This window comes from Vigna angularis, chromosome 4 (assembly GCF_016808095.1).
Source record: "Vigna angularis cultivar LongXiaoDou No.4 chromosome 4, ASM1680809v1, whole genome shotgun sequence".
Lineage (NCBI taxonomy): Eukaryota > Viridiplantae > Streptophyta > Magnoliopsida > Fabales > Fabaceae > Vigna > Vigna angularis.
Window position 1 is genome coordinate 11,617,245 of NC_068973.1, and position 17,287 is coordinate 11,634,531.

Genomic DNA, 17,287 nt, shown 5'->3' on the forward strand with positions numbered 1-17,287 from the left:
ACTAATAATTTTCAGTAAAAAATATTTATAGAAAATATGTTCAACTCGGTGTAAAATTTCTAAAATATAAAAAACAGTCGAGGCATTCATATTAGGGTCTTCCTCCATGCACTCTCTCCTTTTTTTCTGCACTCCTTTTTACTTCCTGCAGTTCCATAAAAGTTGTAACACTCAAACTACTTCCTTTTAATATTTTTTGAATTGAGTATTTTTTTTATTCCAAATTGAGTTTTTTTAAAATGTATTTTCCGATTAAAAACACATTTCAGAACATTTAATCCAAAATATCAAAAAAAATCGAAACAGGTGTTCTGAAATATATTTCCAGATCTGGAAATAACTTCCGAAACATCAATTTTGGAAACTTTTTTTATATTTCGAAATGTATTTGCAAGTTCATAATATATTTTTGGATTTGATAATATCTTCTTAAACATTCATATTGAAATACAAAAACAAAATCCAGAATAGATGTTTCAAAAATCATTTTCAAATCTGGAAATACCTTTCGGATTAGGTGTTTGGGAATGTATCTCTCCAAAAAAATATAAATACATGAGTTGGCCTTTCTTCTTATTTTTGTTTTTCTCATCTATGACCTTTTTTTTTAACTTTTGTTTAGTTAAAATGTAAGTTAAATTCATTAAGGAGAGGAATTGTTTATATTATTTTTTTTCTTGAAAAGAAATTTACAAAATGTGGAAGAATAAGAGAGATGCGAGGATACATGCGCGATGATGGAAGAAAGAGAAGGAGAATTTCTTTAACTCAATTGTAATAAAGAAAGAGAAGGAGAATGATGATAGAATAAGGAGAATGAGAATTCTGATGGACGAATGAGAAGAAGATGGTGAAGGAGAAAACTAAAGGAAGATCTTCTTGAAGGGTGAGGGATAATAGTGAAGAGCTAACACAAAGGTGTGGTGTTGTGCTCAGAAAGAGAAACAATGGTGGAGAATAGGTAATTAAGGTTTTTAATATAATTTAATTAAAGGATAGAATGGGGATATAAAATTTTATGGGAGTCTAAGAAAAAATATGCACCCTCATATTATTTTAGTGCAAAAATAAAACAAAATTTCGTGAGTCCTTATTAGAAGATAAAATATCATAGTTTTTAAATAAATATTTAATATCCAAATACCATATGTTTTCATGTTCAATCTTTATGATTATTGATTAAAGCCTTGAAGTTTGTGTAAACTAAAGGAGAAAAGTTTGAATTCTTTGCTATGATCCCAATCTTATTATTGATTATAACACAATCAAAATTAAAATTTTATAAATAGGTTAAAGGTGATAAAAAAAACCAAGTCAATATAAAAGATGTTGTTGAAAATCCTATTTGATAATGTAACTTTGATATAATGTTTTAAAAGATCAATTGTTATTGTTTCAAAAACTTCAAACGATCATGTTTTTAAAGCTATAAAATGAAAAGGAATGTAAACAAGAAGAGTGAGGGAAACATAAAAGAAAAAGAAACAATTTTGGTACAAAAGAAAAACAAATTTGTTTGTTTACAAAAGTCTTAAAAACATAGCATATTTGGTTAAGATATCATCCAATCAACACAAACACTAGGAGTGAAAAATCTTTTGTAAATCCTTCACTTTGTGAAGTCATATTCTTGTGAATTCTATTTTTCTCTCTATTAATAATTATTCCTTGTCACTACAAAAATTCTTGAAATTATCGATTGAATTTTACCGATAGAAATAAATCCGTTGATAAATTTATATTATTGACAGATTTGAAAATTTTATTTACCAATTGATTTTATCGACAAATTTTTATGTCTGTAAATTTAACGGAAATGTATACGGATCTCACTGACGAATTTTTTCGTTGGTAATTTATACGGCTTTTTATTGACAGTTTAATTTGTTGGTAAAAAAAGAGTGGAAATTTTTCGCCCATTATTTCACATACCGACGAAAACATCTGTCAGTAAAATTTGTCAGTAAATAAAATATACATTATTAATGGAAATTTTGTCGGTAAATTCCGTCAATAATGCATAATTCCTCTATTTCCGTGAGATAGGGTTATTTATTCTCTCTCCCTTGTATGTTTCTTCATTTGCAAGAGAAAACTTTCTTCTTCTCTTTCAAACCAACAAATTTTAACAACCGCCAAAAAATTTCTCCATCCCCAAACTCACAACCGCGAGCATCATCGCATTCAGTCGTCATGACATTTCGCACTCAAGTGCAACCAGATTTGAACATCGGCATCTACCATCGCAGGTTGCTTCGAAGGAGTAGACTCTGCAATTCCCACCGCCACGAGGATGCTCTGAACCAACCTCTCTTCCTCCTTGCAAACCACCCAAAAACCTTGAAGGAGTGACACCTCTTCTCCTTGCATTGTCAGTCACAAAAGAGAAGAGAAAGGAAGAAGATTTTTGCACTTTGGAAAGAGAAAGAATGACCTTACACGAGCAGGAACCTAATTGTTGGGGTTTTTGGTTCGAGAAAAAAAATGGTGTAGACCTTGGATTAAAATAAAAGGAAGAAGAAGAAGGAGAGCGGGGAAAGAAAATAAACCAATTGCAATATTTTACTGAGAGATTTGTTTGTCGGTAATTACCAATGGATTTATCTTTAATATTCACTAATGCTTTTAATATTTACTAACCCTTTGGAACTCTTTTGTATTCATAATCTTTTATTTATCAAAGTATGCTTTTAATACATGTTTATGAATTAGTTTGTGCTTGTTGTTGGATGAACTAATCACTCGTCAATAGCTTTGGATTGAGTGGGAACTAGTTCCATGTTGTGGTTGAACTAATTCTCATCCCGCTTTTAGATACTAGGAATAGATATAAGGCTTTAGCTAGTTATAGAGTTATGATCTTAATGTAAGGATTCATTCAAGCAGTCATTGAATAATTATACTAAAGTTTGATGAGCTTAGGCTCTAGGTGTTAGGAATGAACCTCAAGTTACATTTAAATAAAACTCAAGGAACATGATTAATTATGTTTTTATAAATAATAACTGAATTTTTACAAGAAAACGACAAAGTGCTGAAATATAACTTCAACATGCCTTTACCATCCTGAAGTCAACTCTTTTTAATTCAAAATTGTTTCATAACATGTTACTTTGCAGAATTGGACTTATTTTCTTAAATCAAATATGTTTCCACACCTTTCATACTTTGTTTTGTTGTTTTATTCAAAGTCAATCTAGTTTAGAACGTTATAGATTTCACGTGTCCTTTACTAACATGTCTCTTTGGCAAATGGAAGTAATGGCCCTGCAATATATAATAAACATTAATATGTTTACTTCTGTGTGATCATCATTTGAGCATATATGTTATGTCAAACATAAAATGATATGAAACATTATCGTATATTTTGACAGACATAATACATATGTGTTACCTATCAATTATTGAGTTAAACTAATCATGATAATGCTTTATATTTGGTTATTTTTAGCACTTAATAAAAATCACATAGTGTTGGAATTTTTGTTTAACAAATTGATATTTTTTCTTCTATTACAATTTCTAAGACCTTGTAAAATTATGATAGTAAGAAAAAATAAATAAGGCTTAAATGCTTACTTTGTCCCCTTGTTAAGAGGTGAATTTATGTTTAGTACCCGGTTTTAAAAATGAAGACATTAGGTCCCTCTATGTTATGAAAAGTATATGAATAAGGTCCCCAAAGAAAGAACAAGTTCAACAAATCATCAAAGAAAAAGCTGAACAAGAGAAAGAAAAAGTTGAACAACAAAAGAGAGAAGAAAAAAAGTACGGCTACATCAGCATGGACTTAACGTCGTTGCTGTCAACTTAACGGACAAGACCTTGTTCATACACTTTTCATAACATAGGGACCCAATGTCTTCATTTTAAAAACCGCATACTAAACATAAATTCACCTCTTAACATGAGGACGAAGTAAGTATTTAAGCCAATAAATAAATAAGGTGATAATTAATTATTTTAAAAGAATTTATTTAAAAACTTGTTATAAGATATAATGATTTACTATTATTTTTATATAAAATATTTTCTTAGAGATAGAAACAGAAAGGTAGAAAAGGATATAATTGATATTTTCTGGTTATTAGAAAATCACATAAAATTTCTTAAGTGTATCTAGGTTTTTAAGAGTGAGGGTGAAATCCATAAATATACTTATTCAATGAGTGAGTCAGTGTTACACTTAGTGAGAAAGAACGTGACTTAGGGAGCAACTTTAAAGGTTTACATACTAAATCCAAGTAAGGGAAGCTAACATTTTGTTTTTGCTTGCTTGTATGAGTTTCAAAGTTAAGAACAATAATGTTTAAGGGTTTGATGGATACTTTTAATTCATTATTTAAAGCTAAAAGAATGAGATTTTATGAAATTGTATGATTATGTGGGTACATGGGTTCAAAAGATGGATTTGCTAAAGGTGAGCATGTTTTTTGTTATTTTGTGAATGTATGCTTATCTTGGTTCCACCATAGCTGAGAAGGTTGTCTTGTGAGAGCGATGTGTCCTAGTTTTAGCTGGAGAGGCCATCCTTTGAGAGTGTTTTGTTTTACCATAGTTGGGGAGGTTGCCTTGTAAGGACAATGCGTTCAACTTTTGGTTAGGGAGACTACTGTTTAAGGGCGTTTCGTTCTACCATAATCAGAGAGGTTGTCCTATGAGGGTGATGTTTTCCACTTTGGTCGAAGAGGCTGCCCTTTAAGGTCCACTCTTTCAATTGCTAGTCACTGCAACATTGAGTATAAAGACAAGTTAGTTAGAGGTTAAAAACAAACAAAGAAGGAAGAAAATGAGAGGGACCCAACATGAACTTGAATGTAGGTGCTTCCAAACTAAAATAAGGAAGAACGAGGAAGATTCTCTCTTCCATGGTTGGTCATTGCAACGAGTAAATTAAAGGCTAAAAACAATCACAAAAGACAAAAAACGAGAGGAACTAACATGAACCTGAATGTGGGTGCTTTCAAACCAAATAAAGAAGAACATGGGAACAAATAATTGATTCTTTTGTGATAGAGGAGAAAAAGAATGAGTTTTACAATTACAAGAGATAATAGTTGCTTTTGCGAATCAGTAAAAAATGAAGAAAATAATCTTATTCAGGAAGAGACAATAATTGACATAAAATTGTAACATATACTAATACAAGTTATAGTTCTTTGGAGTAACCATAACCTAAACTAACTAAGAATGTCTAACTTTAGGCTACAATTACTTCAAGAAACTATAACATATATTTGTATACGAAAAACATAGTTTATGCTAACACAATAACATTTTTTAAAATGCTATCAAAGATTATGCTATGGTTAAAATAAAAATGCTACCAATGCTTAGAATAATTGTAGCCTAAAATAAGACTGTGTAATTTTGTGTTACAATTTCTCTAAAGAATCAACTTTATTTCAAACGTAATTCATTTGACAATATATACTTTTGAAAATGTCACCACATTAACATAGACTATATTTTTCATTTAATTTAAATTATATATGTTATTAATACTTACGACTTAAAATTAACTTAGCAAATATTTTTATTTAAGTTTAAATTTTTAAATCGTTTTTGTTTCGGTTGAAAAGGTCTGAGGGTCGGTCGCCCTTCCTTGCTGCTCTGCTCCAGTCGTCCAATCCTTTTCAAGAACGCAATCCACACCAACCGGTTGTTGACCTGTAGAAGACACTCCGACGCTTAAGTCAGATATGTTTCATAAAGATGTCTCTATTTTATTAGGATAGAAAAAATGTGTCTTTACCTGGACATTAATAGTATATTTATAGGGCTTATAGCAATCAAGCACATTAATTAACAATTTGAATTTGAATGGTTAGAAAAATGTAGCTAATCAAATTAATATAAAAAAAGTTTAGGTTATGAAGCTAGATGGTCGGGCAACCGAGACCGCTCGGTCTTTGATTGAACGTTTGAAGACTACACTAGGGAATCCACATTAGGATGTGTCACATATGAGATGTAGGTGTTTTACTGCCTTGTGACCTGTAAAATAGATGAGGACGTTGACTATGATAATATAAATAGACACCACTCGAGATATGATGAACGAAGGTAGAGGTGCCCAGTTGATGCTCGCACGAGAGCCAAGCCATTGGAACCTGACAAGGTTGAGCGTAGGCGGTCCAAATGACCGAGCAGGAAGGGACTAAATCTTCCTGTGCAAGATATTTTCACTCACAAAAATATTTGTTAAGAAAAATAAAGTAAATGTTTCAATATTTTAGAATTTATTTTTATAATGAAAAGCCATTTTCATTTTTAATTAAAGTTTAAGAAGAAAGTGGAGGCATTTAATTTTTTACCTTGTAAACCTCTAATTGTTATCCATTGTGGTTATCTTTCCAAGGGTTTATGCAAAAACTGCTTATCTTTCCAAGGGTTTATGCAAAAACTAAGGACACCTCTGCGGGATATACATGTCTTGATGATGACATTTCACATGGAGATGGTGACCCATGTGTGATGTAGCTTTCGCTTTGCGAGCCAACATTAATAATATACTAACATATACATTTTGGTATGCATGTGTAGTTTAAATTTCAATAGATATTTGTTTACCTTAAAGTTCCTGAAACAAAAGACATACCTTTAGAAATTATTATTGAATTTTTTATTATTGTTGCGAAACTTGGTACCGATTCGAAGTAGTGATGTTGAGACCGAGCGTCCGACTGACTTCTTGTGGTTTCATGGGGATGTCGCTCGGTCCCATGGTGAGCGCCAAAATGTTTCAGTTGAAAAGGTCTGAGGGTCGTTTGTCCTTCCTTGCTCTGCTCTACTTCGATCGTCCAATCCTTTTCAAGAACGCAATTCATACCAACCGGTTGTTGACCTGTAGAAGACACTCCGAAACTCAAGTCATATATGTTTTATACAGAGGTCTCTATTTTATTTGGATAAAAAAGATGTGTTTTTACCTAGACATTAATAGTATATATATATATATATATATATATATATATATATATATATATATATATATATATATATATATATATATAAACTTATAGCAAACAAGTCAATTAATTAACCATTAATACCGTATATTCATATTTGATATTACAATCAAACCATTAATACCATATATTCATATTTGATACGACAATCAAACCATTAATGTCGTATATTCATATTTGATACGACAATCAAACCATTAATACTTGCTTGCTAATTGCCCATAAATGACCATTGCACTTTTAATTAGTCTTTAATTACCTAAAGCGGTTGCCTCGACTGATTGGCTACCCCATCGCTAAGTTGATTCTCATTGTATCGCCGACCGTTATATTTCATATAGTACAATTTTAAAAACATGTTTTAAAAAAAGTTCAATTTGGTTTTTCTAAAATAATTATATTTAATTGTTTAAAAATGTATTTTTTTATGAATGAATGGAATATATCCATCTATAAATATAAAAAAAGTGTTAATGAATGTATTAAATTATATTCTTATTAACTAAATAGATCAGATTGCTTCAAAATAACTTAATAACTTTGTTATTTGAAATAAAATATATATCCTATACATCCAAATTTTAAGATACAGTAAATTTATTATTCAGTCTTTATGCAGAACCCTACCCAATAAGAAAGAGACCAATACCTAACTAGAAAACGACGGTGTGGAGGGAAAATCTTAAAGGGATATAAGTGGTCGGGTGCCTTAGGCAAAGGTGGGTCCTCAAAGGGACTCCATTTGGCTTGAATAATAATAACATAAACACTAATCATTCTTTCTTAGAAGCTATTGCGAGCCAGAGAACAAATCTAGGGACGACAACCGACGACGAACACAGGATTCAAATTGAAAAAAACATACATTGCAGAGGTTTGATAAAAGTATTGTCCACCCCAACACCGCCCGGTAGATTGTGATCATACAAAATTAATGCAATGACATAGGAATTTGTTTCAGATCTCTTTCCCATTTCGTTGCGCGCCGCAGTCACCGTTGGCAGTGTCGCGCATGCGTATATACGTCTGTTAATACCATTTTATATATCTGTGCCTTAGATTGGCTAAACACTGAAATTTCTTTCTTTACCCATTATATAGGGTGCCTAGTTTGACATGGTTGTTAACCTATATGGGTGCCAAGTTCCAACACAGAAACAGTAGTCAATAACCACATGGATCTCATCAACTTTTCTGGATTTAAATTTTTTCTATATTAATTAATGATTATAATTTCCGCATAAGGTAAATAAAATTTGGTTGTGAATTATTTGTGAAAATTAAACTTGGATAATATCCAAAGGTCCATCTTCAACCCATCTCCTCACACCAAATTATGTACATCTCCAACTTAGAATATTATATACATGTGGGTGGTTGGTTTGATAGTGTTATCCTCTTGCAATAATATCTTTTAAGATACATATTAACATAAATTTTATTGTGTAAATTCACGATATATATATATATAAATAAATAAATAAATGAATATAAACTTTATCTTACTAATCAATTTCATAAAATTAAATTGAATTTAAAATTTTTCTTAACATGATATTAGAAACATATGCACTAGTACAGATAAAGGAAATGACACCGATTATTTTCGTTGATAGGCACCGGTTCCTGAACCGAGGCATATTCAGACGAGGTAAAAAATGGTAGACTTTATGTCTCGGTTTTGAAACTAGACAAAAAATGGTACGATTCGGCCTCGGTTATCAGAATCGAGATTGTTCTTCTCCCTCTACTGCCTCGGTTGATGGCTGAACCGAGGCAGTAGGGTCTTTTTTTTATTTTTTTTTCGTTATGATTTTCCTAGACTGTCATAGAGTATTCTGGCAGTGGCATAGATAATAATCACAAACTATGAGCGTTATTATGCTCAACGTAATTTCAAAGACTGAAAACACGCACACAAATAATCTACCTTAGTTAATTTTCACTAACACATTACACACTAACTTGCCTAGAGAGTTCACATCTTCGTTGCAAATTACACAAATAAGAAACTTTGAACAAGGAGAGAACTCGATTAAGCAAAACCATGGAGTTCTTTTCTCCGTAAAAGATTGATATATACATTAGAACAACTCTTCATTTTTCTCCACAATCCTCACCCCTTTTGCAGATCTGAGCACATTAGCCTGCTTTGAAAATGATGGCAAATTAACACAGGAATTTAATTTTGGTGCCTCGAGCAAATTAACACATTTACCTTTTGCAGATCTCCACAAACATACAAAGGAAGCAAGTAAAACAAAATCTCATATTTGAAAAACCCTAATCTGACCCCAATCTGACCCTAATCTCAAATTCGCACCACCACCATGAACATCAGAAAAACCCTAATCTGACCACCACCACCACCACTATCATCGCCGCCACCATTGACGCACCACCACCGCTTGCTCTTCCCTCCAGAGGCAACACACTCGCAGGAGATTTTGGAGCAGTAGTCTTCAGAGCGAGATCGAGAGAGCGACGGAGCGAGAGAGCGAGACCGAGAGAGCGACGGAGCGAGATAGCGAGACCGAGAGAGTGACGGAGCGAGAGAGCGAGCCAGCGAGAGAGCGACGGAGCGAGAGAGCGAAGGGAGGCGAGAGCGAGGGGAGGCGACAACGAGGGAGGCGAGACCAAGGGGAGGGAGGCGAGAGCGAGGGAGGCGAGACCGAGGGGAGGGAGGCGGGAGCGAGGGAGGCAAGAGTAAGGGGAGGGAGGCGAGAGCGAGGGAGGTGAGAGAAAGGAGAGGCGAGAGCGATCGAGGGGGCTAGGTTTTCGTTCAATTTGGGGAAAAAATTTGGGGAAATAAGAGGCTTATATGCCTCGGTCCTTCTTGGGCCTGAGGTAGTAGAGGCTTATACGCCTTGGTCCTTCCTACCAATCGATGCAGTATACCTCTTCCACCTCGAGTTTCTCTTAACCGCGTCAGAAACCGTGTCAGAAACCACTAATTAGGCACCGATTGCTTTCACAACCGAAGTAGTAGCCCTTTTTGGCACCGGTCTAGTCTGAACCGAGGCCTATAAGGTCTCGTTAATTACAAAACTGCCACCGTGTCTGAATAGACAGCGGTTTGGTGTAAACCGAAGTCTATTGTGCGAGTTTAAAAGCACATTTTGTACTAGTGATGTTACTTCTAACTAAATTTGTTGTTTGATAAATTTATTGTTTTACCCACTATCAAATCATTTATTAATCTTATCATAAAGTTTACATGCATCAATCGAAAATTGTATTAGTTAAAAATAAAATCAATTTATAATATATAGATAAATAAAAATCTTGTCTTTCAACTTAATTTTACAAGATTAAATAAGATTTAAAATTCATTTATTAAAACACACATAACTTTAGCTCATTTTTAAATTTGTTCTGTGAAAAATATTTAACACAATATGTCAAAATATAAGTCTTGAATTATGATAAAAAAAAAACTATTCTCCCTGTTCCATTTTATTTGTCATTTCAAGTTTTTCGATATATATATATATATATGGAAATAAACAATTAATGACTGCGTAACAATAAATGAATTATTTAACTTTTTTATACTAAAATATATCAAAATCTTGTTTATGAATAACTAAGATACTATGTTACTCACCAACCTATAGATGAATGATCGTGAGATAATATTCGTCGCTATATATTTGGTTTGCGAATAACAATGAAAAAAGTTAGATTCGCTTGGCCTAAGTATTTGTTGAGATAATATTAAGATAAAACTGTAAGATTATTGTGTTAAAATAAACAACGAAACTATGAAAAGATTTTAAGCACAGTAACATGAAATGGAGAGGGACTAAGCACATGCAAAGAATCGGAATGTAAGTTGTTTGGTTGCTTCCCCCATGCGCAGAGCAGGACCAGACAATTATTTGGACTTCAGATGACAGATCTCTTGCTTTGAATTCTGAAGAGTATTTTACTTTAGAGGTCACACTGGACCCAATAAATTAATGTACTTCTCCGTAATATATTTGATTGCAATTATTGGCAGCAGGATCCGGAATTATATGTGGTGCTATAATGCGAAACTTTTTATAATAGAAATTAATAATATTGGTCTTCAAAGGGCTTTTTAATTTTGTTGCATGCATCATTGCTGTACATATGAAAGGAAAACTTTGAGATGGACACAAAATAACTCTCATGGTGGACCTAAAGAACCAAAGTGACTGCACCCATAACGAGGTATTAGCGTTCCAATTTTTGACCAAAATCATACCGCGGACCACATACATCTATTCTTGGTTTAGAACCTTAATGCTATATAATATATAATATTATTCTCTTTATTTATATTTTGGTACAAATATAATATTGACTGTGTCTCCACATCTTCCTTTAGTAGAAATATAATATATAATAAATGAAGGTGATATCTTCTTAAAATATTAAATAAAAGTAAATAATGTTAGAAATTAACTGAAAAAGTAAGAATATGTTGCTGACGCTAAAATTTGAGTTATTATGACATGGAGAGTGAGATTAGTTATTATGTGCCGTATTAGAGTTGATCACCATATTTTATATTCTTTTAATGTTTTATAAAGAAAATAAAAAGTAAATATATAATATATTGACATATATAAAATTGAAACTTCCATAAAAAGCAAGTAAAAAAAAAATACATGTTATAATATTCATACAACTATTACAAATAAATTGCTTTTTTTTTATCTTTACCTCTTCCACCACTGAACATGGTTAATTTTGAAATGAAATGCATATATAAGAAACCAAAACAGTCTTCTTTTTTTCTTCATCACATTAATTATTACATTCATAATTATTTTAGAGACTTGTCTAACACCCAAAATAAAAGTAAAGTCAATGGCATTTAAAATTTTTGGCCTGTTTCTATATTGTACTTATTATTGGTATAATAATTAATTGCACCAGCGAGATTGTTTAATTCTATTTTTAGATAGAGTAACTTAAATAACTCCCTCTTTTATTAGACTTTTTTTTTCTTATATTGATCAATATTTTCTATTGGACAATGTAGCTTTTCATCAGTTATTTTGCTTTCTGCGAGAAAGAATAACCGCGTTTAAGGCTTTTGATCCATGCATAAAATCTATAGTGACACTTACATATATAGATTTATATCACGCACATAGAGACGTATATCTGTATATATATATATATATATATATATATATATATATATATATATATATATATATATATATATATAAAGATAAGTATCTAATTCTAAGGGGAAAAATTAAATTTTTTTCCTTTAAAAAATGAATACATTGAAAAGAAAATTTCCCGCTTTAAATATTTTTGAGAAAATGTACAGCTTTTAAATTTGTGGTTTTACCTGGCCTTTTCTGAACTTTCATTTGGTTTCTTTAAGAAAAAAAAAAAGAGGAAAGAACAAAAGAAGATCGAGAAAGCAACTCGGGTGTAGGAAATAAAAACACGTAGCTTGAGAAAGAAGTATGTTCACAGTTTTGGGGGTTTTCTCTCAAAAGGTGATACTTATTGTTAATTTACAAGATACCTATTGATGCTCAAAGGCATATAAATCATATGCACGACATGTGCATATATATATATATATACATATATATATATATACATATATATATATATATACATATATATATATATATATACATATATATATATACATATATATATATATATATATATATATATATATATATATATATACATGGCAAAAAGCCAATTACACCATTATTGTCTTTGTAATCATATACGCACACAAGTCTTTTCTTCACATGCCATACATCATGCTGCAAGTTAACAATACTATATATTTCTCATTTAGTCCAAAGATTGGCTAATCGCACATCATTAGGCCACACCTTTATGAAGCTTTGCTGTAACTGTATTTGTGATATTGAATTATCTCTTAAATTAAATTGTTACTTTGTTGTTTGTTGAATTTATTATTATACTCATATGTTCTGAAATCATTTATTAGTGTATAGTTTCGTACTATATATATATATACTTTAAAGGATGCTGATATCTTATCTCTATTAAAGATAATTCATAATATTTATGAGTCAATTTTATAAAATTAAATCTGTTTCTTAAAATTAGGAAGTATTGCGGGTGTGGAAAACTATGTAGCAGCAGTATTATGATTGAAATTGAGTGCAGGTGAATTTAAAAGAATGATGTTACTGATCCGTATATACATAGGAGTTAGTGTTTTTGTTTTGTGGCTGTTGTGAGCTTTGAGCAACCAACGGGTATTGAGTGGAGTATTGTCTGATAGAGTTGAAGAAGGTAAGAACAAGTAACAAGTACCTAGAAGAAGTGAGTAGCAATGATAACACGGTTATGATTGAAACAATAATAATCCAGATCTTTAGATTAAAGCAGATAGAAAACGACCATCCAAGGGGAAAAGAAAGAGAAGAATGGAGGAATTGAAGTGAAGGCAAGTAACATGGGAACACACACACTTTATTCACCTGACACTGCATGTACTTTAGTTCCTGTGGAGTGGGGTGTGTTCTTCACGCCAACCATCTTATTCATCTTCTACTTAGTGGATAAAGATAGCATCCTCGCTCCTCTTTTGGGTGTCACTCTTATGATCAAAGCTTTTCAGTTTATTCCCTACCACCCCACACACCAACCCCGCCTACTTCACCAATATCTCTTCAAACTTTCAAACAACAATTCATAATATACATACTTACTTACATTTCAAACAAACCCAAAATTTAAATTTTTTTTCAAACTTACATTTCAAACATAACATTAGATTTTTTCTTCATACATAATTTAAATTTGAAGAGTCACATCCAAAGAAGAGCGACCACGTTATTTGTCTGAATTTCTTGTACAATGTAACATTCAACATTAAATTAGTTTAAATTCACTGAGATTAGACACCAATGACTTACAAATGTCAAAATCAATAATTAAAAACAAACTTTTTCAACGTCCAAGATGAAATTAATCTATCAAATGTATCAAATTTGAAACACTAAATTGATATATATATATATATATATATATATATATATATATATACACACACACACATATGGTTCTGATAATCAAATCAACGTTTTCCTCTTGGGGGAGATAGAAGAAACACTTAACAGCAATGGCGCGTGTGGGAAATGAGAATATATCCCTTGCTTGTGGGAGGAGGTGGAGTGGGTCCAAAATGGTGTTTGTGTTGTGTGTGTGGGGCTTGCAACGTAGAGTGCTCTTTCGGTATGCGTTCTTTATCGGGGACCCAAATATTCTCAAGCTTCTGTCACGTCAGACACGACTAGCGTGACGTACCCATTCTCTACACATACCCATCAACGGTCCTCCTTTCTCCACGTCACCACCTGATCCAAATCTCACCGTCCGTTGTGTCAGTGAAGATTTAGTCAAGTTGAGATAAGCTATTGGCATTAGAGAGACAGGTTAAGGCCCACCATTGTTGTCACCGACGGGTTTTACACACTGTAGCTCTGCGACAACATGCCACCTCTCACTCACTACCCTCAACTTTTTCTTCCTTCTTATTCACTGTCCCGTCCCATGTAGCAACCACACCTTCACACACACATGCTTTCCTACAATACAATTCCCACTCTTCGATTCCCACTTCACATATTATTCCTCCCACCTTCTCTCCTTCATCATCTTCTGCAATGCCTTTCACAAACTTCAAGTAGCACTCCCACAGTTCAGTTCTGTTAACATCATCGTGTGTGCAGTGAATGGGGTTATCTTCTTTGCACGTCTGCATGGATTCATCAGATCATTGGTTGCAGGTATACTATATAACCACACACATGCACACACAACTTGGGAATGTATATGTTTTTATCACTCTCATTAATCGAGTCTCTGGTGTAAACAGCAGTTTCGGGGAGTTTTTGTTCAAGGGTTTTAGTTAATTAACGTTGGTTTGCAAGTCACTAACAATGTGTTGCACCCTCTGAAACCTTTTTGTTTTGCAATGTGAGAGTTGGTTGGACCAAATTAAAGGAGAAAAAAAAAGACGAGAAAGCCAAGAAAAAGAAAACTAGGAAGAGAACAAAAAGAATGGAAAGAAAAAGACATTTAAAATCCAACAAGACAAATTTTTACAGTATACGTCTAACACTAACATCGCAGTTTTGATTTATTTGAGTTAAATATTAAATATTTTGCTTTACGGAAAATGTCAGGGCACAATTCACGAGGAGTCTGGAATGGATTCTTCTTCTTCACCCTCTGGGGACATGCTTACATGCTCAAGGCCCATGATAGAGAGGAGGCTAAGACCCCCACATGACCAAGCTCTAAAGTGCCCCAGGTGTGACTCAACCCACACCAAGTTCTGCTACTACAACAACTACAGTCTCTCTCAGCCAAGGTACTTCTGCAAGACCTGCAGAAGGTACTGGACCAAAGGAGGCACTCTTAGGAACATTCCTGTTGGTGGAGGCTGCAGAAAGAACAAGAAAGTCTCTGCAAAAAAATCCAATGACCACTCATTAGTTAACAATCAAATTAGTCAAACACAGCCCCCACCCTCCTCCTACCATCACAACCCCAAAGACCTTCAACTCTCTTTTCCAGATGTACAATTTTCCCACCTCAGCAACTTGCTTGGGACGAATGCAGGGTCACTGGGAAACCCTGGCTTTATGGAGGGTAAGTATGGTATTGGCATGATCGAGAACCCTAGGCCAATTGACTTCATGATGGAGAGCAAGCTGGAGGGCATAATTGGGAGTGGTAGTTCTAGGAATTTTGATTTTTTTGGAAATAGTGACATGGGCATGGGTGCTGGGCTGGGAGATATGCATGGTAATGCTCAAAATGGGTTGCCACCAAATTTTCACGGTCTTTGCCCCTCAGCTTTTGGTGGCATGTCTATGTCTCTTGATGGCAACAACACTGGCAATGGTGCTAATAACTACTTAATGGACTCTTGCCAACGCTTGATGCTGCCATATGATGCCAATGAGGACCATAATGCCTCAATTGATGTGAAGCCAAACCCTAAACAGCTACTGTCCCTCGAATGGCAAGACCAGGGTTGCTCTGATGCAGGCAAAGATTCCTTTGGGTATCTCAACGGTCCAGGATCATGGACTGGCATGATGAACGGCTATGGATCTTCCACCACAAACCCTTTGGTCTAAAACCCAAATCTCAAGTCACAACTCAGGTGATGATGATGTGCATGGATATGATCGACGGCTAATCTCTCTCTTGGCTTGGTTCTTTTGACCAATGACCTATAATCAATGACCATCATCACTTTCACTCCGTATATTTTATTTTATATGATATTATTATTATATTATATACATAAAGCCTTTTGATGATGGGAGGGTTCCTCGTATTTTCTTGTGTAGTGTTTCTTTCTAGCTATATCTATCTCAGGGTGGTCTTGTTCAGATTTTTATTGACTTATATAACCAAGAGAGTGTGAATGAGAAGCTTCAGAGTCCAATTCGACTGCCCTTTGGTTCGTCACCTTTTGGTTTATATATATTATATTTGTGTCTTTGTGTGCGACACGTCATGAAGCTTTAGGATTTATGCTGTAACATCGAGGAAGATATGGTAGTTTTTTTTCCAGTTAAAGAAAATGCAGTAAGTACTATATTATCTTTATGCTTGTAGGGCTTTTAATTCTTCACTCCTTAATTCATTTCTAGTGTTATCACTTCCCTCCTCTCTTTTCTTCATTATAGATATTTTTAATTGCTTTTTGGTCAAGGAATTAACCAAGACTTTATTCAATATTGAATATTCCGTAGCCTTGCATGGGATTGGACGTGTCACGTGGAGGAAAAAAGAGAACAATGGTTCAATCAAAATTATAGTTTTGTAAAGTCGGTTAATTAATACAAAAAGAAGTGTAAAGTAATTGAAACCAGATACGTTCGGATCCATATGATTTATAGGTCTTTCTTTTACTGCGAATGACAATGAAAAGCATAAAATGTGTTTTAGTGATGAATTTTTCAAAAATAAATTTATGTTTAAGGTGTTTTTATCCTATAAATTATTAAGAAGAAATAAACCATACAATTTTAAAAATTTATCCCATTTTCTTTCAATTAATATTTTCATACTTTAATTTTTACACTTATTCAATTCTTTGTTGAGTCTATCAAGGAGGAGGTTTTATCTGGGAGACAAAAACATCAATGACATCTAAGTTCAACCATATAATGGATTGACACCACTCTCTACCAAAAATCTTAAGACAATGGGTTGATGGGTCACACCTTTGTATAGTGCTCTACTTTCTCATTTCTATCCAATATTGGACTTGAACTCACACTTGGATTCCCAACAATCTTCCC

At 33.2% G+C, this 17,287-nt stretch overlaps 1 protein-coding gene across 1 annotated transcript; it reads left to right on the forward strand.

The window, feature by feature from the left end:
• The first annotated feature begins 14,441 nt into the window (after positions 1-14,441).
• On the forward strand, positions 14,442-16,589 carry LOC108330761 (dof zinc finger protein DOF5.6). Its single transcript, XM_017565301.2, has 2 exons — positions 14,442-14,749; positions 15,149-16,589. Exons 1-2 carry the CDS (start codon positions 14,696-14,698, stop codon positions 16,109-16,111), a joined length of 1,017 nt encoding a protein of 338 aa, XP_017420790.1. The 5' UTR covers positions 14,442-14,695; the 3' UTR covers positions 16,112-16,589.
• The last annotated feature ends 698 nt before the right edge of the window (positions 16,590-17,287 follow it).